The following is a 24,488-nucleotide window of genomic DNA, read 5'->3' on the forward strand; positions in this document are numbered from 1 at the left end:
GGTACTCTGCTCTTCTGCTGCCACTGCTGTGCCACCAGGGGAACCCAGCTTGGGAGGGATGCCAAATCCAAACTGTAATGATCCATGGTCACCAGAAATGTGATGCTGTTCCTTGTTAAACTAGATGTGTTGACTGTGCTGCCACAGTTGTTCCCTAACCTGGATGACGGCATCACATCTCCTAAAACGTTCCTTTCATTTCTACTGGAGATAACCCTTCTCCATCCCTATCTTGAGTCCCAGCTCCTTTTTCCCTGAGCAGTCAAAACACTTGACTCTAGAAAAACCTCCAGTTTACTTATCAGTGGACTCACTGGAAGGTTTCTGTGGCAAGCGATCGCTGGGGTGTGCAATGTGTAGGTACTACTAGAAGACAGTCAGAGCCCCAGCTGCTGACAAGTTCAGTATTGGCAAGGCACTCCTGACTTTGCTAAAGCTAATCACCATAAAACCAGGGTGAATTTGGTCCAAAGCAATCATTAATTTGTCGTAATACACTCCGTGGACAGTGTATGGTATTACAATGGAGTGATATTATAATCATTCAGCTGTAATGATATTATAATTTCATTATATTTAGCAAGTTCCTGTCTGGAAGATGGTTAGACTTACAGCATCTTCCACCTGCAGCTGGAGGCAGCTTTCCTATAAAAAAAAGTATCCAGCCAGAACACAGAATCATTAAGGTTGGAAAAGACCTTCAAGATCATCAAGTCCAATCTTTAACCCAACACCACCATGCCCACTAAACCATGTCCCGAAGTGCCACGTCTACACGTTTTTTGAACACTCCCAGTCATGGTGACTCCACCACCTCCCTGGGCAGCCTGTTCCAATGCTTGACCAAACAGAAGCGACTGTTTGGCTGAACTCGCCCAGATGAAAAGGGTTTGGCCTTTCAGCAGGGCAAAGTGGATTGGTATGGAGAGTGGGAATCACTGCACATTACACTGAGGGACAGGTTGTACCCACCTGATCCTGCCACTGGACTCCTGTGGGACATAGGGTTCCCCAGAAACAGCAATGTCTCAGGCAGACGGACATGCAGCAGACAGACGTCTGCCCATAGGTATCTTCCAGGAATAACAACAGAAGTTACTATGCCTTCTATTTGAACAATATACAGAGGGAGTAATAAAGCGTGAATGTTTGAAGGGATGTTCCCTCTGCTTCACTGCAGTAAAAGGTGTTCTTTTTTCCTTCTTCAGCATTCAATATTCTACTAAATTTTGGGATTGCTATTACATACCCCACCTTGATTTCACTTGGAATTGTACTGAGTGTCCCAGTGAATGCGGGTAAGAATTTCTGTCTTTTGCATGTTAATGAATACATTAAATCTGTGGCCTTTCAGACACACAACAGGGATAAAAGCCAATAGCTTTATCAAACATGTATTGCATCTTATCTCAAAGACTTACGGAGATGACACTGATTAAAAATGTATAATATATATAATATATAATATAGATATTATATAATAATGTATACACATGTTAAATATGTATTGTACAATATTACATGAACATCCATAATCTCTAGAATTGCTTTTTAAGCCACTGTCCAAAGAAGCCTGCATACTGCAAAACAAAGTAGATTTGAAGTCATCCATCTCTGGGCTGGAATGAAAACACATGGACGAAGCAGAAATCAATTCTTAATGATTTCTTCAAGGCAGGCTTAACACTAAACTGAAACAAATAAAATTGCTTACATTTTAGAGCAGATATGTACTAGTAATTCTGCTTGCCTCGGTAAATAATAGTGCAGGTGTTTATCAAGAGCACTGTATGGTTCAGGTCTGGGCACGGTCTGGAACACTGTCAGTCTTCTGAACTTCAGTGAAGGCCAAGAGACTGCAGAGCCCGAGAGGGCTGGGCAGGGGAGCGCGGAGGCAAACCTGGCCCAAACCAGAACCACCTCTCTCAAACCAGGCTCCTAAAACCCCGTGTGCTGTACTGGTGCCATGGCACAGGCAGCAGCTCCCAGCTTTGTGCTGACTACACCCTGCACGCCGAGCCAGGCGCCGCTGGCTGCCCTGGCAGACTTCCGTTCCGAACGGCGCGGTCTGCACCCGGGAGCGTGCACGGCTCGGCATGTGCAGGGCTGGTTACTCAGCAGGGCAGTCGGGCTGAGGAGAGAAATGTGCAGAAAGGAGCTGCTGTGCCGGGGAAGGGAAATGCCCCTTTCTCTGCATTGCTGGACCTCGGAGTTCCTGTGCTGTCGGTGAGCGAGGCAGGTGATGCTGCTGCAGGCGACAACTGCAGCTCCAGGCATTGTCCCCCTCTGCACCCTGAGCCCACAGGCCAGCTCTGCCTGCTCTGAAGGGGGCCGTACCCTGCTGCGTGCTAAACGGGCAGGAAGGGTAGGCTCCCTGCCACCATCTCCTCTATGGCCACATTCTCCCACCCTAGCCAGCCTTCAGAGCCGGGGCGGCGAGCGGGAGGGAAGGGAATACTGCCCTACTGCTTTGTCCCTCTTAATAACACCTGTTCAATGTCCCACACAGTTGTTGATCACTACACGAGTGAAATTGTCTTCAACAGCGTCCGAGTAATTGCCATCATCATTATTGGCCTGGGCTTCCTCCTGTTGCTCTTGCCAGAGGAATGGGACGTCTGGGTAATAAAGCTCCTCACGCGTCTCAAAGTCCGGAAGAAGGAAGAAATCCCCGAAGGGAATGGAGACATTGCTTCAGGACTGCCTAACAAAAGCCGGAGAACTCGCCCCTCCATGTCGTCCTTTGCTCATTAAATGCTCTTTTTACCAAAACTTTGTGGTTAACCTTATATATGATGATGCAAAGGTCTTTTCTTGGGAAGAAGCACACCTGTCCAACATGGTGTACATACCTGTACAGTTTTGATATGATCACCATCTAAGGCATCGAGTCTTGGCATGTCCAGTTTGCTTGTACTTTTTTCACATCAGACCTTCCACTTAAGTAGTACACTGAAAAAAAACCTGCAAACCAAGAACCTCTCTTCTCTTTTTAAATGAATGTAATATATAGTCAAAATATATTTGCATAGGTTATTTTAAAGAATGATTTTCACGAAAAGCAGGGCAGACGTTTTGAACATTAGGTACTGAATGATGCATTGCACACTGTGATTTAAAAGAGACAAATGCTATGCTACATCACACGTTTATTTTTGACCAGAGCTGTACTCTGAAAGTTTTCAAGGAACCAAAAGGGAATCTTTTTGGGGATGGGAAGATGGGGGGGAAAAGTGGAAGGAAGGAAGTTTGGAGATCATTCTATGTAGATGAGCACACGTTGCGCTGCAACCGGGAGAAACTTCAAGCACTAAAAATGCTTGCACTAAAGCACTAGAGAGAAAGCAGTTTAGAGCCCAAATCTCCTTATTCTGCACTTGACTGTAGTCCATGTTTAAAATCATGCAAGAGAAATCCAGTGCCTTCTACAGAACTCTTGTCTTTATCCACACAGAACCAGGTCCCGCCATAAGACGCTTGCAATGGCAGGGCTCAGACTTGCAGCCCCGGGGGACCCCAAATTCCTGCCGACATCAGGATGTGCCTCCCATACGTGCCATGGCTTCTGTGGGAACACGGGGCCCAGGGGACTGCAAGTTTGTGTGCAGGAGACCTGGTTCTCTTCTCACTTGCACAGGTTTTACCCCTGTGTGGAGCTGCGCTTGATTAACACCAGTGTGAGGAAGGGGAAGTCTTGGTCATGAGTGGGACAATCTGACAGAAAATGATCAAAGGGGCTGGCAAGAGCGTGGTTGCCGATGTACAGTCTGAGAGCACGGACTAAGGGGGTGAATCGCCAGTTGCTTTTACTCCATAATTGTGAGTGTTAAGAGTTAAAAATGTAAAATATTTACATCAAATGTAACACTTTTTATGAAACTTGTAAGCACCAGGATGTTTACTTACGCGATTTTGGTTCGCCATTAAATTTCTATCTGTGATAGATCACATGCTATGTAAAAAGGGGGGGGGAAAGGTTATAGTTTACTATTTTTGAAGTTTACATTGTTGCATACAAAATTAAAAGTGTTTTTTTGGACTGCTGCCATAGCCTAAGGGTCCCTGCTGCCACTGAGGCCCTCTTTGTCTCAGGCAGGGGTGGCATCCACTTTAAAACATTTTAGCAAATCAACTTCAGATTCCATTATCTGTTTGGCAAAGCTAAATAATAAAAGATTTTAAACTCAGCCTCGGTCAGCGCTATCTGTTTACTTCTCTTGACTGCACCTTTATTCCAGTTTTACTGTGGGTTGTATTTGGCCAAAGCGATCCAAAAGGACAGCCACAATCATCAAAGCAACCAAGGCTGCAACCGATGCACTGCTCGCCAGACTCTCCTCGACAGCAAAGTCTGCTCTAGACTTCCTGGAGAAATCCATCTGGAGGGCTGACGTTAGGCGTCAGTCAGGAAACACATCTCCAGCAGAAGTAGACCAAAGGAAAAGCTGACCTTCCTTTGAAAGCATCAGTGAGCAGCCATTACGTGCATACGCTAACAGGTGTTTAGGGGCCATGGACGGGGCATGAGTTTGTACGCTAATAACTACGCTGTAGTCCAGGCTGTGTGTTGTTCCCCACATACCTCCTCATGGCCACACGGACACTAAAGCCTGCCTTGCTAACACAGATTACACACACAAGCAAAAATCTGAGGCTGTGGAAAGCTGCTCGGAACCGCTGTCCCATTCAGTGGTACACACCTGAATTTTTAAATCTATTTCTTTGGGAAGCAGGGGAGGGTAAGGCAGAGGACAGGAGCACAGGTATAACTCTAATAACTGGTTTGAAGGGCAGACACAGAGACTTGATCTCAAAGCTCCCAGCTTAGAGTCTACTGCATCTTCCAGCTTATCATTTTGTCCTCGTCAAAGTACCCCACACCACTCCCCAAGCCCTCTGTCTGAGGCAAGGCCAGGGAAGAATGTACAATGAGTCCTTCCATTTTCCATAGTCCCAATCAGTGGCATCTTCTGTCATCTCTGCACTCCATTTTCCTGTGTGTTTGATACAGTCTGGTAGGTATCCAAAAGGCCCTACATGCCACTTTAAAAACTGCAACTAATGTGCTTATTACTAAAACAGCATCAGATTTTTTAACATTCAGTACAGATCGTGGCAAAATTCATGCACCAAAATGGATAGGAGCATCAGTAAAACTGTGATTTACCAGATGCAACTTTCTGTTGGCTCATCTTTCCCAACAAAAAGATAAACACATGCACAGGCTGGGATTTCAAACAGCACTTTATTACAATCTCTCTCCTGAGTGGGAGCTGAGTAAACGAGATTTATACATTAAGAAATTCTAATCTACACATAGATGCATTAATCAGATGAAGTTATCTATATTTCTCCAGGCAAGACCTTGTCCTTAGGATAAACACTTGACTTGATGGCAAGCAGCTGCTTAGCAAAACCTTCCAGACAGTGAAGGCCAGGATGTGACTAGGAGAACGTCAAGAAAGCAGCATGTCCATATGGGTTCATGTGTACATCTGTGAGTGCCCAAGTTTCACAGATCTGAAGCAAAGGAATGAAAGGAACTGGAACAGAGCGCTTCCAGCCACCAGCGTGCACCCTTGCTCACGGGCTGACCTGGATCGTCAGCTTTCTGCCCCGACTTAGCCCTCACAAGGTGTCTTGGCTCCTCCAGCAATGGGGGGGAACCAGTAACGATCCAGTGGCCTTGTTAAAACAGCAAGTTGAAAAAAAAATCTCAGGAGAGTAAATAGAATCACCAGACCTCACTGCAGCTGCAGACTTTCGCTGCTGCACAATACAGCAGTGAGGAATCCGAGCAAGAAACAGCAGTTCTCCCCCTCCCTTGCACGTCCTTCTCCTTGGCCTGCTGTCTGCAGTTGTTTCCTTCTGCTACCTTTATCATAATTTTTTATTGCAGTTCTCCACAGTGCTTGCATAAGCCTTTCATCAGCACATGAGTCAGAGCTGGGCTTATTTTAAAAAGCTTCTCCTGTTTTTCTGTCTTGGATGGTTGTATTCATATAAGTAGTCTTCAGAAAATATAGAAAATAGCTATGAAAGGCAGAAATCAAACCACAATACTCAACAGACGAACAGAAGACACTGAAATCAACATGTAGCTTTACTGTTTTGGGGGTTGAGGGTAGAGTAGCAGGCCCTGTAGATCACCAAGTTCTGGGGCTGAATTAATGTCTCCTTGTAAGTCCGGGGACAAGTCACTCATCCCCAGCTCTCCAGGGTGCTCTGTAACAAAGCTAGTGCAATATTGAGTTGGTCAGGGTTAATACAGACAGTATTTTCAACCTATAGGGAAGGTAACATCAGCAGGTGGACACCATTTCTGGTCAAAAACCTTTCTGCTACTGTACCTGCAGGCCTGCAAACCCACTGGAAAGTGAAGGTTTCCCCATGCAGTGAATACAGAAGTCCGAATCCACTTGCATAGTTCTGGGTCATATTCTGAATAAAATCACAAGTCTGCACAACAGAAACACAGGTGAAACACCCCTTCTCTTCACTGAAAAGGATGTCATAGGTCTCCAGCACTTCAGAAACCCTAAGAATAGCACAGGTCACTCCACCTGGGCCACATGGACTCAGAAAGCAGGCTGGGACTGGGGGTTTCTTCAAGAAATGGGGAAAGAAGAGAAGCAATGCAGCTGGTGTGAAGTAGGAGCACAGAAGAGCTGCTGATGGGATCAGGACAGAAATGCCTTTTGGGAAACATTTTCCAGGGCAAGATGCCATCTGCCCATTGCTGCAACTCCAGTTTGAAGAAAGGGTGTCTGTGCACACGCTGTAAAGTCATAAACTACAGAGAGTTTGGCTCCATGTCCCTGACTTGTACTGCAGAAAGGAGAGAGTCCTGCAAGGCCTCCAAACCTGAGCTACTTCTTGGCAAAGACCAAGGCTGAGAAACTTTTTTCACAGTCTAGTCCTCATGCAAGCTGTCTTTGCAGAAACTGCCAACAGTAATAGATTTTGATGGATGAGTTTAATTATCTCATCGTTATTAAAAGAGAGGCAATTAGATTTTCTTCTTTAGCTGGCATGTTCTAGGGCATTTTCATGATAACTTGCACTTTATCTAAAAGTCCTGAACATTAAAAAAGGAAATAAGAAAAAAAAGGACCTGAAAGATCTTGTGAAATCAAAAAGGAAGTCAAATGAACAGATGCCCACCTGCAGCCTAAAAATCTTCTTTTAAGAGGAAATCACATTACTGAGGGCAGGACCAGTAGCTGAAATTAATGTTCCTGAAAATAAGAAGCCTCCTATTTTTCTCTTCTACCTGAAACTCTTAGAGGGATCTTTATACACACACAAGATCATTCTAAAGAAGGTGGTGATCAGTATTTCTCCATCCACATCGCAGATACACTAGGATGCAACCAACTTACTTCTCAGTAATGAAGAGTGCAACTTATGAGAAGAGTTAAGAGTTACAGTTCTGGAAAAGGGTTATACAAGGGAGGCTGTGGAGCTCGCATTAGTAGTGTATTTAAGAACCTGTTAAATGCAATCTCTCTGCAATGATATAGAGACACTTCTTTAATCCTATTGCTGAACTAGATGATCTCTTCAGAAGACTGTAAAGAGTTTTCCAGCTCTTCTCTCCAAGTTTCCCTCCAGTTCTAGATTCAGTCCACCTAACATCTCAAGACAGCCATCAGTACGTTGACTGGGAACAACAGCAATCAACCTACAGAGCATCTTTTCAGATGTGCTTCAACAGTTATCCACCACAAACTGAGAATCTTTCTGATGAGTGACAACAGTTAATTCGGAGCCCCTCACCATGTATTTTAGACTTTTTCACTACATCCATTACCTTTTGTTTATTAATGCTGAATGCCACCAGCTATTTTGCTGCCTGGCCACATGACAGTGAGAGATTCTCTCTCAGTTTTAGTCTTCAATCTCCTGAATCAGTAAAAAGGTATGATCAATAAATGTGTTTTTTTGACCAATCTTTTGAGTACATACAAGAAGATTTGTCTCAGCACAGCTCCTTTGGTAATCTCTCTCCTTTTGAACAGCAATAATTTACTCCTGCTCTCTGTTTCTTGCCTCACTAACCAGTTATTAATTCACAAGAAAGCCTTCTCTTTTGATCCACAGTAGCTTCATTTCTTTGGTAAGAAGCCTCATTAGAAACTCTTCAGAAATCTAAGTGCAGTGCTTCCTCTCAAACAAAGGGCCAAGATGAGTTTGTGGAACATCACCCATCCTTCAGACTCCTTTTAACATGAAAGGCCAAGACTACTGTGAGACTGAGACTTCTCCTTTGCCCTTCCATAGAGGAGGGTTGCCTTGGCTAACTTCTGTGGATTATTTACGCCAAACTCCAGCTTCTGCACATACCCACGACTGACCCAGACGCTTAAAAGATTCTTAAAAGAAACCTAAGAGCTGGATTCCAGCAAGGTCCAAGCAGCAGGATTTGCAAGAACTTACAGAATGTGAACTTCAGCTTGGAATTCCTGCCCTGCTGGCGATGAGCATACATTATGGGCCAGTGAACATAGCTTTGCTGTCTCCCAGCAATAGGTCTCACTGTTCCTCTGGCTTCTGAAGCCACCAAGTCTTTAATGACAGCAGCCGAGTAAGTTGCATAACAATCTCCTTGTGATTTTTGGCCAATTACATATTTTAAATGCCTTCCTGACTTGTAAACAAAACCATCTCTCTTTCATTCTGTGATTTTGGATCCGGTCAAAGGCATGTCACTTGCTAGCTTGGCTGCTAAGAAAATTTATATTGATCTTGGGAACAAACACTCACCATGTTTGAGAAGATGTTGCCCTTGTGCATGTGTAAGCAATCCCATCTGGTACAGTAAACCTACGCTTCCCAGACAATGTTTATAGTGAACATAAGGTAATCAGTGCAGCTGATGGATTATTAAATACAACACCTGAATGCAAGCATGCAGCTGGATTTTTGATAAAGCATTTTAGGATGTGTTTCAGTCTCAGAGAGAACTAGGAACCACTTCTTTGTTTTTAGTACATAACATGCCACAGAAATGTGACGGCATCCAAATGAAACTCTAAAGATGAGTTTTCTTCTTCCATTTACATAGCTTTGAAAATTGGAGTCTGCCTGTAGAACAGGCAGATTCTCAGTTTCCCATCTAGCTTTCCTGCAAAAAGCTGAGCATCAACATTGCTGCAAAGCAAGCTTGTCTCGTCCTTCGTAGGCTTGGAGAATTACTAATCAGGAACCAACAGAAGAGTAAGAATTAGTCAGTCTTCCTGCCTTAACATAGCCTGCTTTTCCAAAAATAATCCTTTTTCTGTTTTCTTCCTTCCTAACAACTTAACAAAAATGGAATATTGGCATCAAAAACAAGTGCCTATAATTAAATGACTTCATCACCTTAAAAGAATCCTAAACCTCCAGTTGTTAGGATTTTTTTTTTCCCCATCATAACTGCCACTCCTCTAGGTAGCCTAGTGATTTTCAGACTGCCTTCCACAGAGTACTCTACTGCTGTCCATGAGAGGTCACAAAGACAAGCAAGCCTTTTCTCAGCAGGCTTCAGATCACTAAACAGAGGTCTGGAGAAGGTGAAAAATCACTGTTCTGTCTATTCTTTCTCCTTCTGTCTCCATACCAGCCTGCGCAGACTGCTTAGTCCTTCCTAGCCAAATCCCCTCCAGCGCTCCCTGCTGAACACACACACCCAGCCCTCCGATACGTGCAGGGCTACCGCAGAAAGCTGTGGTAGCCTCTGCGTCTGCCTCTCCCTCGGTGTCACAAGCCATGTGCTTAATTCTCTACGTTCATGTCACATTGGCACTCCCTAGTGCAAGAGACGCTCATCATGACACCCAGGAGAGACAGCATTATAAGGAAATCAAGGTAAGAGCTCCAACACACATTTAGCTGAAAAATAGCACGATAATGCACATTTTTTAGGGATTCAGAAAATTGATTTGCTAAGGCCGCCAAACAGTTTTCTTTCTCCTCATACACTCCTTTATTCATTAGAAAACCTAAATTTTTGCTGACTCATCCAAGGAAGTTTTAAACACATCATTGTTAAAAGGAAATTCATAAAAGTAAAACTCAACATGAAGCCTTTATGGAATAATGAAGAGCAGTGCTTTGCATAAGGACATAGAAAGTAAAGTACAGTATAAATTTCTCAAATGTTTAGAATCTAATATGCTTCTTTCAGATCTTTATTTGCAAATGTTTGGTATTAAATGCAAGGTTATGTAAAGAGAAAGAAATTTTATTTATAAACATAGACAGATCATTTAGTATTAAATGAACTCGTTAATTATTAACTGAGGAATTCATTAACTGTCTACACTTCCTTTACAAAGCTCAGAAAACTATTACTCAAAAAGTCAGTGGTCTTTGAAGCCCAATTCTTCAAGGATATTTAGTTTGTAAAAGATTTTTTTAAAATCTACTTTAAAGATAAAAATTACCTGTTCTCTTAAAAAAGGACCCATCTGAAAGAGAACTTAAGTCTCACTGAACCCTAATAAACCATAAAAATAACTTCAAGAGCAACGTAAGGAAGATTTTAAACAATAAAGATGTAAAAATGCTTCTCCTCCATCAGAACAAAGAGTGTTTCTACACTTGTCTTTGCAGACTGCATCTTCAAAGCCGACACTGCTGCAAAGAGTAACCCATGAGGGCCTTTAGCCAGTAAAAGGATGAAAGTAGAATCTGAAACTTGGTCACACAGGATCTCAAGAGGTCCATTCAGAGAAATGCTAGATGTTCAACTATTTACACAATCTTGGTTAAAACATTTTCAAAGAGGAGCAGAAAGAGCTGATTACTGTTTGCAGTCATGGGGTTTCTTTGCTTAATTTATTCCTTTTTTTAATAATAAAACCAGGCACAATTAATCATTGTGATTGTTCTGTGCTTTTTTGTTTAATTATTTTTTCACCAGGTATAACAAGGAACACTGTAAGACCAAAGGAGTCAGAGTTACTTCCTTAACGGACATCTGAGAAGCAGATATGATTCTCTCGCACTACATATTTTTTTTAATTTTTATTAAAAAAACTGCTTGGTCCTCAACAATGGAAGAAAATGTCCCAGGCTACTTCAGGTAAGATTTTGTTACTATTTCCAGCAGAATAAATAGTTGGACACAGGGCTATATTGCTTTTAAACTTGTTTTTAAATTCAGTTCCACAAAAGATGTTATGGATAAGGATCATGTATCAGAATCTTTCAATGCAAGAAAAACAAATCAGTTGAGCTCCTGGTACAAGTACAATGCTGAAGACAGCTATAGTACATCAAGGAGTGCTTGCTTGATCAGTCCTAGGGACACCTGTACCATGCTAATTGCTTCCAAAACGAAAGGAGAAATCATTATGGTTGCCAACCCAGAATCTGCTGGGCAAATTTCAATTAAATATGGGGTAAGTAAGGCTGTAGGTAACAAGAGATCTGTTAGGTGTTAACTGGAAGGCAAAGCACACACAATGCTGTATCCCAATTAACAAGAACAGGCACAAAAGAGCTGAATCACTGTATAAACTCCACACGATTCACTTTAATGCATCGCTGGCTACAATTTCAGTGGGATACAGGCATCTATTTCTTTAACATCTATCTCACTAACTGCTAAATGGAAATGTAATTCAATGGCTTCAACTGTAGTAACCAGCACACTGAACAAATCTGGAATATTTTCAGCCTCCCATCTTTCTAGAACATTTGCCTCTGCCTGGCTATTATAAATATCCCATTTATTACTTACCGGGCACATTTCCCAAAAGGAAAGGACTAAAGATAGATACTTTGAATTGGCTAACTAACAACAACAAACAAAATCCACTTCCTTATGATAGCAGTTTCACCAAATGGAAATATTGCCATTAAAAATGTATTAGATAAACCTCTTTTTTTCTATTCATGCACTTTCTAAAACCAGATCACTAAATTTCCATAATATCCATTACACAGAATTATTTACAATTGTCTCCAGTGAGTATTTCTTGGGCTACAGGTCATTAAAGAAGAAACAATTCATCACAAATATCCCAGATGTGCTATTTGGGCTTTGTGATTAATTATATATAATCACATTATCCCCTCTGTTTCGTGAATGCAGTAACTAAACAACGTTATATGCACCATAAATCTTGAAATCTAAAACACGACTGACACTTCCTATTACCATGTTTCGGTCTTGAGACTTAACATCCATTTTCTTTTCAATATTCATGCTTGTAAAAGCTTTCTTCACAAAAGCTTGAGCACAAAAGGGTCAGAAGTAAGCTGTAGTATAAATTTACTTCTACATTAAGTCTTTTCAACAGAAAAACATAATTGAAATTCTACTTCTGTAGTGACCTCTACTCACCTTAAAACCTCTGTTCTATTAGAAATTAAATTACTGCATTTCGGTCTCTTACCTATCATAGTCTAGCAAACAGAAGGTGGTTAAGCAAATAGGCAGGGACAAGAACATGGGCTGTGTTATATACCCTACAGTGCACAGCAGCAGTCGCATTCACTTTGCTCCGCAAAAGTATCCCTTCCAAGGGTTGGTTAAGTGTTTTGACAACAAAATTACCTCCAGATCTGTCTGGCTTAGAGGGACCTCTGCTGAAGAAGTGCAAACCCTTTGTCTTCTCTTAAAATACCGTTCCTTGTATCAAGACCAGTGAGTCACCTGCAAGGAGAACCAGGAAAGCATGCCCACCACCACCAGCCAGAACCAGCACCCCATGCTGAGGAAGAAAACCAGCTCAACCCAGACGGACAGCTACACCCGCTCCCCGGCCCGGCTGCTGAGCGGCCTCCAGCACCGGGCAGGCGCACCGGCTATCGGCAAGCTCCTGGTAAAGCCGCCGGCCTGGGAGCTGCCAAGGGCTCAGCACCGCGCAGAGTTAGGCTCTTCCCAGCTGCCAGAATGTCACCCTTCCCAAAACCGCAGCACGTTATTACGGAAACGTGCGCCGTAGCTTCGAAACTTCAAAACCACTCCGCATTTCCAGGCGGCCGACGAGGAAGGCTGTCAGTGCCTTGACCGGCTGCCGCGAGGCAATGCCACCGAGCCTCAAATAAAAGAAAGACACAGTTTGCCCCGAATGCTTTTCACCAGCCCTGCACGCACCGGCTTCGCGCCTGGTCTCGCTGCTCGGCTGAGCTCGCCAGGCGCCCACCCGGCCGGCCCCCAGGCTACTGCCCTTACTACGAGTAAATTTTTATTCCACTGGGGTGAACCCGTTCTTCGCCCTTGTTTTTATTATCAGCTTGACTTAGCGACGAAGGCCACCACGAGAAACCTTTCCAGGGTGGTTTTTCTAAGGTGCGCAGAGCCAGCGAAACCACGTACCTCTGGGGCTTTAAATACGCCTTCCGCAAAAGCACGGCTCTTCCTCCTCCGACTGGGAGGCCAGAGCGGGAACGTGCACCCCGGAAGGGCCTGCAGGGGGAACCGCTGCGGAGGGGAGGATTTGGGGAACCCCGGCTGCCCAGCCCCAGCCCCGCCAGGGGCGCCGGCACCTCCGTCCCCATGGTGACCACGGCCTCGCGCGGGGGGGGCGGGGCAACCGGTCCGCCTGCCAATCTCAGCCCGGGCCGTCTGGGCTGCGCCTGCGCACTAGGAAAAGCGCCGCTCCGCTCCTCTCCAGCGCGGTATCGCTTCCGGGACCGTGACCTTCGCCGAGCGAGGCTGGGCCGGGCGGGTGAGTGCGGGGCCTTGGGATGGCGAGCGGGGCGGTGTCGGGCTCCTCTGTGGAAGCGGCGAGGCGCGGTGAGGGCTCGCAGTCGGCCCGGGGCAGCGCCGGGCGCGAGGCGCGCTTGGACAACCACCGTTTGTTTTCAGGTCGGTAGCGAAGATGTCGGCGCCAACGATGGAGGAGAGGAAGGCCTGCTGGGGGGCCCGGGACGAGTTCTGGCAGTGCTTGGAGAGGCACGCGGATGATGCCTCCAAGTGTGAGAAGCTGCGGCTGTCCTTCGAGTCCCGGTGCCCGCAGCAGTGGGTGAGCAGCCGCCGCTCCCTACGCGTCCTCCCGCCCTCGGCCTCCTAAAGCCCGTCCTAAACCACCAGAGCTTTTCTTTGCACGTTAGTGGCAGCACCGACAAGTAACTTACCTTGTTTACATTAACATTTACTATGTTAATGACGGCAGCTCCAGCTGCTTGGATTGCAGGACGTGTGTAGTCTTACACTTTCTCATCGATAACCCTGCACCCTTGTCAGCCGTGACTTGGTTTGCACACTTGCGGTCTTCCTAGGAAATTAAACCGCTGAGCAGACCACTGACTGGCCCGGGAACTATGAGAAGTTAGTATAAAGGGAAAAGGAAAATACAATTTCCAACTTTCACATAACTACACAACTATACAAGCATATAGGTTTGTTGTTTAATTGAAAGTTCTGAAAGCCTTTAGAAGTGCACAGAAATTACTGTTACTAAAGAAGAAAAGCTGATGTGGAAGGGAGGTGATGCGCAGGGCTCGCAGTTGCATGGCATCTTAAGACTGGCAGCTGATATCTTCTCGTGCATAAAAATACCCTTCTTCATGCAGTATAATTGCAATCTGCTTAGAAGTAACTCACTCGTGCTTTTTAGCTTCCTAAAATCAAGCTACAATTCTTAACTTTAATACGCATTGCCTTTTAGTAACAGTAGTGTCTGAGGGTCTGAACAGTTCCTGTCGGAGCTGGTGATTGAAGGCAGTTAAATCACCCAGGTACCTTCACAGTTGCTGTACTGACTTATGCTTTGAACACTGCAGTTCTGCTGTATATCATCTCCAGGCATAGTGGTTTCATCTGCTAGTGCTTTGCACCATGCACATTAGTGGCTCTAGCTAATGAATTCAGAGGTGACATAGTCTGTAACATCATAGAAAAGCTGCTGGATTTACCTTTCTATTACCAATAATCTCTGTTCATAGTGGTGAAATAGTAAGGCAGTAAGACAACTTTTATCAGATGTCCATGGAAGTAATGGGAGTGGTTATAACAGGAAACTGGAATTCACTTTCAAAATGATAAAAACATCCCCCAACCCATCTAGTCTTTGACTTCAACAATGAAAAAACTCGTAACTAGTGTATTCAGTTAAAATCCTCCTGAAGCTCAGTGACCAAAGACTATTTATTCCGTACGCTTGTGATGCACAAAGCTCCTTCCTCTGCTCGTTTCTTCTGATGACCATCTTTTCTCTTTTTGAACAGGTCAAATACTTCAATAAAAGAAGAGACTTCTTAAAATATAAAAGAAAGCTTGAAACAGAAGGGTATCATCCTCCAGAAGCTGCTGGAAAGTCTTAGGTACTCTGCTTTCAAAATAAATCTAGTGAGAATAACTGCGAATGAAGAAGCATGAGAAAGCAACAGAAGTTGCTTGAGCTCAACAACTGGTAATCTGGGCTGTCTCCCCGAAATGCAGGCTGCCTTTCTTGTTGCAAGGTTTCATGTGTCTGCTGAAAAAAAGATGGTCATGGACAGCTTTTTCATGAGTCTAAGTCAAAGAAATATGGTGCAGGGCTGTTCTCAAATCTAAGGTTTTGAATGTATAATTAGTCAAATTGTTGCACAGGAATAAATGATTATGTGTAACGTACATATTCTAAAGAAAACAATAAAATTGTTTTTCAGTAAGTGAACCACTTTTTCCTTAGAAAAAGAAAAGCTGTTCCAACTTCCCCTCCTTGTCCTAAGGAGGTAATGGTATAATGTAATTTGTATTTGTCATTTATCAAGTATTTCTAAGTATTTTAAAATACTGTTTAATTCAGACATCAGTCTGTAAAGCAGCAGGCATTAGAAGACCTAATGCATCCTGTGCATATGATACATTGAGTATACTAGTTTATAAGTAACAGGAATTTTTACATTAGCGATAAACAGTTTTTATCTCTTAGAAGTATGACAGTTATTTATCACAATTCTCACATTATGGCCTTTTGTGTAATTTAGTTTTTTATTACCTTACTGAAGCAACTCCATTAAAGATACAGACCATTTACAGCAGGATTAGTAAACATTACCACAGAAGGCACTTAAACAAGGGGCAGCACAGACAATTTTTAATAATGTAAGTGGATTCACCTTGCAAAAATTATATAATCTAGTGTATCTAGAAGCTGGAGGGATTAAATACTTTTCTCTGGCTACAGTAAGTTTTGATTGTGGTTAGAGGAAGGTACCACTTCAAATTGAAGTATGGTCATCTTAAAGTAACTCAAGTAAAAAAAAAAAATTCTGTGTTTTAGTTTGGAATAGTTCATGGTACTATGCTGACGCTCTAACAGCAGAAAAATCACATACACCACATGCAATATAAAGAGTATTTATTTCCAATGCAACAGTTTTATTTAAGGAGGTAAAGTATTAAGGCATTTAAAAATCAGTCTGAACTACAGAGAAAAAAACATGCAAAACTTAAGAACCCTCATTCACCCTGAGTTTGTATCTTGTACACTCAGAATTTCACATTGTAGCACCACAGTAAGTCACACAGCTGTACTGTAAGGCACAAACTCTTCGCAGTTATTTTTGTTGTTTTTGCTTGATCACTTGTTGCCTTGTGTACTCCCAGATCAGCAGAGCTCCACTTACATGAACATTGAGTGATCGAATAATACCCTGCTGAGGAATTTCCACACAGACATCCAGGTGGTGAATCAGGTTTGCTGGGATTCCTTCATGTTCATTTCTAGTAAAGAAGAAACAGTAACTTGTATCTGGGAAAAGATGGGTGTTCCAGAAAGCTGAAGATGCAAAAGTCACAACAGCATCAAAACACCATTTGACAAATGGTGGCATATGCCCTTAGTATAACTAATCAGGACAAGAAATTATCTTTTTAAAAAACAGTAATATGTTACAGATAGAAAGAAAACATGGGAGACCTGACTAACCTTTGATTTAGCAAAATTTGTAGAGCACTACTCTTTAATTCACGGGTCCAGCAATAGCTGAACCCGCAGCATAAGAACTCCCTCTTTGCCTTTATTTGGAAATTATCCTTAAATAGTGAAATAAACGGCTATAGATGAAATGACCAGGGCATGAAGCTGCTGGCACACTAGGGAAGCTCAATTGCCCATGCTACATTCAATGAGGTCTTGCTATGAGGGAATGTCAAGACTGACAGAAGCCTTGAACTGGAAATGTTTCATCTCTTCAGAATGAGCACACCAGAAGATACCAAAGGTTATTGGGAATTACAAGTATGTTTTTAATTAGAAGAGAACAAGGTGATTATGAGAACTACATTCTGAAGACAAGCTACATATAAGAAGGCTTGAAAAATTGGTATTTCTGCCCACTTTGTCCTAAAAGGATAGACGGGCCCTTCCTCCTGGTCTCACTCAGTGGCCCTCCAATTCTAGTAGCTTTCTGACTTGCAGGCACTTTCCTCTACATTTCTTGAAGTAGTCTCCCCTTTGTCACATCAGAGGCTTGCCTGATTATAGCAACTGATTATTGCTTCTCCCTGAAGTCCTCCCAGCCTCTGCTTGTACTGCAAAAAACTTGCTACTTTGTCCTGTGCCTCATTAATTTTTCAATTAATTTTATATTATTTATTGTTTAATTATTAAAGTATATTATTTAATTATTAATTATTTTATTTGATAGTATTTATTATTTATATAATAATTAATCTTAATTTTTAAAAGCATCTCCCAGCTATGCATACTCCCACTCTGTTCCAGTCCTCCTCACCAAGTTAAGCAAGGCAAACAGGCAGCCCTCCTCCTTGCTGAGCGCACTGCAGCCTACACATACAGTGCCTCGTACCACTAAAGTGAACAGATGGTATCTACCACACCTCATAAACTATAATCCATGCTGTTGCTACCTCCACCCATAAAAAAAGGGGTTGCAGTTGCAGTGTATGGATAGGTTAAGTATAAGGAGAGGGATCATGCAGGAGTAGGTAACAATACCTCCTACTCCTTAGCACACAAAGCCAAACTCTGCTGTTGCCATAATCATTTCCCATTCTTAATCTGCCTTTACCAGTGTCACTTGGTTTTCATATGACCAAACTCTGACTAGTAGAAGGGACGGACTGCAAGAGGTAGATTTATAAAAAAGTGCGTGTTCTTACCCCAGCAATAATAGTGACTTCTCTGGGAAGCAATATTCTGTAAGATCAAAACTTTTAGCTGTCTGCTCCACACCAATAATAGTGTAGCCTTCTGTTTTTTTCTGCTGCAAATAATCAACAAGCTGAGATGGCTTCACCTGTCCATCAAAAGCAGAGAGAAATACACAAATATTTAAATACTGTCATTTGTAAACTTCTGAAGTTACCATAAAAAAATCAATTTACTTGGACAGTTTTTAAGATGAATGACCTTTATTATCCCCAAAGACTCAATCCACATACATAGCTTACCATTTTAAAAGCTCTTCAGCAATACCACAAAAGGTTAAGTAATGCCACAAAAACGTCCTCCACTAATACAACGAACAAAGGCTTTTCTACGCTTCCGAGAGCTACAAATCTTACGTGTGAATCACTCTTGCATAGGGACAAGGTGCATAGTTGTTTCCCTTCCCAAGACAATGCAACAGCCATTACTGAAGCTGAGTTGCCTTACATGCCTGCATTACAACTTGCAATAGCTTGCAGTAAATAATTTCTTAGTTGTCGTCATCCTGTTCTGTAAACTGCTTTTTGTATTAAATGCCAATTTCGTCACGTGACAGAAGGTCTCTCAGTACACTTCCGTACAGAGATCAGGCACGACAACATCCATCAGCATTCTGTTTTACGCAAAACACACTACAGCTATCTTGTTCTGAAGAAAAAAATTTTAATAGCCTGAAAATAAACACTACGGGGAAAAAAATGAAAAATTTGCTCTGAATTTTTCAGATGATTTAAAGCTGATCTTAAAAAACAGATTTTCTACCCAATACTAAACATACAGGTTGAAACCCTCGTTTTTATAAGCTAGATAATAGGTTCTAAAAGGTTGGTACAAGTTAGCTTCAGGCAAACTCAAAGATTATCCCCATGAAGTTACCAAAAGCAATGGACCAAGCAAAATAAATGAAGTGTTGTTCAACTTGTATAAATAAACATTAAATTCCAACACACCACTATAAAACACAGAGTGAGATGTAATAATGACAATTCACATAATCAGTTTATCAGCAGTAAGAAATTAAAAGCTTTTTTTTTAATTAATAAATGAATAAATTGTATGAAATAAGCCAGTTTATTCCTAACACTCAAAATTAAGTCTCCGAGATAACAGCAGGAGCTTCTGTTAAATAAAAAGTTCATTTTGCAGGAGAATAAAAAAAAAAGACACCGAACTGTGCATCTGATAACTGAAGATGTACAGTACACTTTTTAGCTATTAAAATGTTTCCATTCACCTCAACAAGGGGGAGCCACTGCTCTGCAGAAACGCTAAGATGCTGAAACTGCTTATCCTGTATATAATGAAGACTGCCAACAACTAGTGCAGATGCCCCAAATATTTCACTTGTACGACATAAACCTACGAACACAAGAAGCAAAAGTTATTTTTGTGTAGAAAATAAACACCAAGCCAGAATATTTTAGCAAGTGAAAAAGGACAAAGAATCTGAAAGAGAAATGGTTACTTTAGTCCTCTATCTTTAACCAGTTTCAGGTGCTGTTTACATCTGTTCCAAGTTACACCTTGTTCCATACAATTTACCAGGGGAAAAAAACCATTTTGTAACAGCAGAAATACAAGAATTAGAAAAGCACTATGTCTGACAACATGCTTCTACAAAACTAATTACACAAAGTAATGGGTCAGTGTAAAAACGTAGGCAGGGATGGATGCACACATACACACATGCTTAAGCTCTAAATCCGGTACCTGTTAAGTGGAAGGCTTGAGAGAATGACACATTACATTATTACAATGCAGACAGCACCAGCTTGTGCACTTATTTTTCATTAACTGTCTCACCGCAGATACTGAAATTGCTGACAACAGCAAGCACAATGCAATAATCTGCAGGATTTATTATATCATAGCTTGCACAATATTGTGAAGAATACTGAATCAGGAATGGGCACTTTCCTGTCCAACAGTCATGAGAAATTAGTAGGTCCACAAGATTTGGCTTAATTGTTACAGGAAAAAAAAAGTAAAAGCAAGTTACTTCCCTTAACTGCATATAAATTGAAAAACTCAACTGTAACAAAGAACATAAATAACAGTAAGAAACTGAGCTTGATGTACAGCAAAGTTCTATTTAATTAATGCATGCTCTCCGTAAGTACTTTTTTTTTTCCTTAAAATGTTACTATAGAAGACCCCTTATTCTGAAGCAGGTAGGATTTCTTTTGGTTACCAGGTTTTTTTCAGGATAATGATCTATTTCTCTGAGCAGTACTTAAATAATTTTCTAATTATCAACATAAGATGAAATTCATTCTTATTATCCAAGTGGGCTCTAAGGTCTAAAATTGTGCAATCAATCTTACCTCCTAAATTGGTAGGTTTATCAATGAGCGAAGCCACCACAATCAGTCTGCTGTTTGATTTACCAAGTTTAGCAGCACGATCCTGAAATACCATTTCCAGGTCTAAACTAGGAGTACTGTTCTTCCAGGGTATAATCTTTTTCTGAACATCAGTCCATTCTGTCTGGCTATCTGTTTCAGCTGAATTTGAACCTGTGAAAACAAGTATGAGTCATATGGCTATGCAAGCAGTAGTGAAACTACTGCTTCAGTAAAGATTATCTAAATGGTAATACTGTAGACACAGTATTAATCATCTACTATTATTTTATCGCATGTACTCTGCCCACATAGATACAAGGTTGCTTCAACAGGGTAACACAGAGATCAGATTGAATACAGATGGATACAGCTACTTCATACAAGTAATTATATTTAATATAGATTAGCTATATTTTACCCATGTCTTGCTGAGACCAGTCACTTGGTTTCAGATGTAGAAGTTCCATTCGAGAACGATACCACTGAAATGTTGGTGGTAAAGGAACGTCAGTGAATCTGTCAAATTTAGCAAGTGAGATCCATTCATCTTCAGCAAGTTCCGAAAGGCGGGGAAGAGTGTAAAATATTGTCTGCAATGTAACACAGTGTTATTAGCAGAGCACCACTAAAGCAAGCAAAACAGAAAATAAATTAACCTCTGGTAATTTTATCGCACACATCTACTATTCTATGATTTTAATACTTTTCTTGGTTACTTGACGTTAACTAGTAAGTTATACTAAGTATCTCTCTCAATATTCATCACTTTACTCCATGTAAAGTGATGAATATTGTGCTATCCCAAACTTTCATAAATAGTTTTTCTCTCTCCAATCAGACCTTTTTTAAGGATCTGCATTGATTATTGTTCTGAAAATTATAGAACACCAAAGAATTACTGCTATGCTTCTCAGCACAGAGGTCTTGTGAAAACGTTCTACATGTAACACTACAGTTTTCAAATGCCCTTATGAACTTCTAGTAAAGAATGTGGATTGATCCAATATCAAAAAGAATATAGTCAAAAACATTAAAATCTAGTGGTAAAATCCAACTCAGCACTACCAATACAGCTAACCATAATCTATCAAGGAGGAACACCCCCCCCCAAGGGAAAGGCTACGTAAAATGAAGAGTTTAAAACCCAGACACCTTGTTTATCCCAATGCACTCTCAAGATGAAGGTGAAGATGCACCCTGAATACATTTAAATACTTAACAAGTGTTATTAGCCTTGCTCTTTTATTTTTTTTTAATTTTCCTTGTTCAGGATTTTCACTGATGAATTTTGCTAAGTCATATCTAGCATATATAAGTGTTCTCAAAAATACTTCACAGAACACCAGTGGAAAAAAAAAAAAAAGGAAAAAAATCCTTGCCTGAAAGATGGCACTGTTTATACCAGAACACATGTACCCCTTTTCACATTCGTGTTTACCTTCTATTTCTAGCTTAGTTCCTCTCTCTCATTTTTGTCTGCAGCCTTATTTTTCCCTGCCTTCCCCCAGTGTTTATTCAGCTGTTATTTAAGCTATGGCAAAAAAGGATAGCTGAAAAAGACACTGTAGGAGTTATATATTTGTATACCCTTCACATTAAACAAAAATTTAGTTAAGCAACCTTGAGCCACTTCTAAGAACAGGAGATATTTCAAAAATCCTTACAAACTACATGTGCTCAGGTAGATGTTCTTCAGTTATTAGAAGCAACTTTTCCAGCCACAAATATAAAACCTGATTAACTCCCACACAGATGGGCACATTCATCATGCATACATCTTCTTAATTGACCTGGGTTTTTAAGACAGTAATAATTAGAGAATTAAGCTGCAGTCTTAGTCTAAAATCCATAACAATTCAGGTGAAGTAATTTTTCAGAGTTTTAAATTAATAATAGTTGATCATTATTCATTGTACATTAGAATGTACAAAGAAAGTTAAAAATATAGTTGTAAAACTACGCAAACACAACGATCAGCAATAGTCTTGGACTTGCCTCTAGACTGTAATCCTCAACTGGATGAAATGTTGCAAAGAAGAAATGATCTTGGATTCGCTGCCAGTTCCTTCCAGCATTCCTGCAATTGCAGAAAGTAATGTAAGAAAGATGCACAAAAAAAGGCAATGCACTGGATTTTTTTTTTTAAATTGTCAAATTGGAATAAGACAACCTGATTGTGTTTACTATATGCTGTACGGGAAAGAAAATACTTTAACAATTAAGGACCCATAAAAAACCCCAACACAAAACCAGAACAAACCCAAACCAAACAGCATTCAGGAAATGTTTTATTTATTTTTCAAGAAAGGCCCATAACATGTCTCCAAATTGTATTATTCAAAGAAGCAAATTCACAGGAAGGGGTATCCCATCTAGGCCTCTGAAGGAAAGTGCAGCCTATGGTTCACTGACAACTTTTAGCTGTGGAAAAAAAAAGAAAAAAGCAGACTCCTCCTCTGCTGCTTTCTTGACATGAGTGATTTAACAGTGACTCTGATGGGAGAAATGAATGCTAATGGTTTCTGAAAAAAAAAAAAAAAAAAAAGCAGCCTGTCAGCAGCAGTCCCAAGTTTATGTTGGCTGACACCACTGTCAGAAATTCTAAATAGTTTGAATAACTCCTAAAAACAGGGCTAAGAAAAAGAATACAAACACACAGATAGTACAAAAATTACCTGAATTATTGTATTTCCAAATCAGTAAGCAGAAATGCATTTCTGTAAAGCTCATTTAACCATCACCCAAAATTTATTTCCCTATCCATTTTTTCCTCGCAGAAGATTTTTCAAATATTAACACCAAAAACTTTTCAGATTTTATATTTGAGAATTTACTGGCACCAGGAAGTTAAGAACAATGATTTGTATAGCTTCAAAACCCATTAGGTAAGGAAATCAAGCACTCCTGACTGTCTTTTTTTACTCCACTCCTAAACTACGAGCGCTATTCAGACATGCCTTGAGGTTTTCCTGGTGTGCTTTCAGACTGTAATGCTACACTGAATTATCACTTCATTTTCTTTGCTGATAACTAGATTTCCATTTCCAAGTCTTAGTTTCTTTTTGAACAGAATAACCACCACCCCCCACAAAAACCCAGAGAAATTATCGAGTGCTATTTTAGAAAATTAGCCTTGCTGCAAATGGTTCAGAAGAACAATATTAAGCTTTAAGTCAGAAAAATGTTACTAACCCTGTGCCATGCATGTTTTCCACTTGTTGAAGGCTAGATTCAATAACTGGTGTCAGAGCTTCAAATTCCTCCACATGCAACATTCTGCACATACCCCAGATTTTTTTAAGGGCAACTAATGCATAAAGTCGAACGCTGAAGTTATGGTTGAAACACCACTGTAGAACAACTATGAGGGCTTTCTTCAAAGCCGGCTTCTAAAAAAAAAAAAAAAGAATAGGGATGTTTCTTTCATTTATGTTAAGTCTTAACATACCATTTAGAAGTAGAAAAGCAAGAGTGGCCCAAGAAACAGTGGCTTCCTCAAAAAACAACCTCTCAGAAAGTCCAAAGCTTTAACAGTACATATATGTGCAAATGCAGGCTTCAGAACATGGTCCTAATTTCCTTTCTTCAGACCTAAAGCCCTACCTGTGTTTTAAAAATGTATGAATTTGCTTTAAAAATTGTATTTCTGCATACAAGGAAACCTCTGTTAACTTCTGATTTTCTAGCACTCAGAAAGCTGATCTTGCAAATATATGCAAACAGTAAAAAAACCAACAGAAATGCCTAGATTGCTACAGAAGTGAAGTATTTGACCTAACGTAACATCTGACTGTATTTCACTCTCTATTTTGAAGTTCCATAAAAAAACCTGAGAATTCCAAATAAAGAATGCTAAATGTAATACGGACTAGCTGTTGCCAAAGAGCTCCATATTTGAGTGCTGTTATTCTGTAGAAAGATCATCACCTTCTAGGTTATCCCTGCCCAATTTCATGCAGATTAAACAAGAGCAGCAAGAAAAACAAACCCAGGTGCATCCACACATTTAGGTAAAACTGGAGCAGCTACTCTAGAAAAACTCACA

General features: G+C 41.1%; 3 protein-coding genes across 4 annotated transcripts in view; 2 read left to right on the forward strand and 1 right to left on the reverse strand.

The window, feature by feature from the left end:
* The window catches only part of SLC35F3 (solute carrier family 35 member F3), a gene marked incomplete at both ends in the record, with an annotated part of 180,951 nt that extends 178,197 nt beyond the window's left edge, over positions 1-2,754 (forward strand). For both annotated transcript variants that reach the window (XM_081998292.1, XM_081998293.1), the window contains 2 exons: positions 1,209-1,298; positions 2,510-2,754. In XM_081998292.1, coding sequence (XP_081854418.1) covers positions 1,209-1,298; positions 2,510-2,754 — 335 coding nt within the window. The remainder of the gene's footprint in view (positions 1-1,208; positions 1,299-2,509) is intronic.
* Positions 2,755-13,817: 11,063 nt separating this feature from the next.
* Positions 13,818-15,261, forward strand: COA6 (cytochrome c oxidase assembly factor 6; the record flags this gene model as incomplete). Its single annotated transcript, XM_081997955.1, has 2 exons — positions 13,818-13,961; positions 15,166-15,261. 2 exons carry the CDS (start codon positions 13,818-13,820, stop codon positions 15,259-15,261), a joined length of 240 nt encoding a protein of 79 aa, XP_081854081.1.
* A 1,221-nt stretch (positions 15,262-16,482) lies between these two features.
* Positions 16,483-24,488, reverse strand: part of TARBP1 (tRNA guanosine 2 -O-methyltransferase TARBP1) — a gene marked incomplete at both ends in the record, with an annotated part of 36,907 nt that continues 28,901 nt past the window's right edge. The window contains 7 exons of the mRNA XM_081998564.1: positions 16,483-16,648; positions 18,050-18,186; positions 19,333-19,457; positions 20,423-20,614; positions 20,862-21,033; positions 22,439-22,520; positions 23,636-23,832. Of these exons, the coding sequence (XP_081854690.1) occupies positions 16,483-16,648; positions 18,050-18,186; positions 19,333-19,457; positions 20,423-20,614; positions 20,862-21,033; positions 22,439-22,520; positions 23,636-23,832 (1,071 nt within the window). The remainder of the gene's footprint in view (positions 16,649-18,049; positions 18,187-19,332; positions 19,458-20,422; positions 20,615-20,861; positions 21,034-22,438; positions 22,521-23,635; positions 23,833-24,488) is intronic.

Source organism: Phaethon aethereus (assembly GCF_964289735.1).
Source record: "Phaethon aethereus genome assembly, chromosome: 3".
In the NCBI taxonomy this organism is placed as follows: Eukaryota; Metazoa; Chordata; class Aves; order Phaethontiformes; family Phaethontidae; genus Phaethon; species Phaethon aethereus.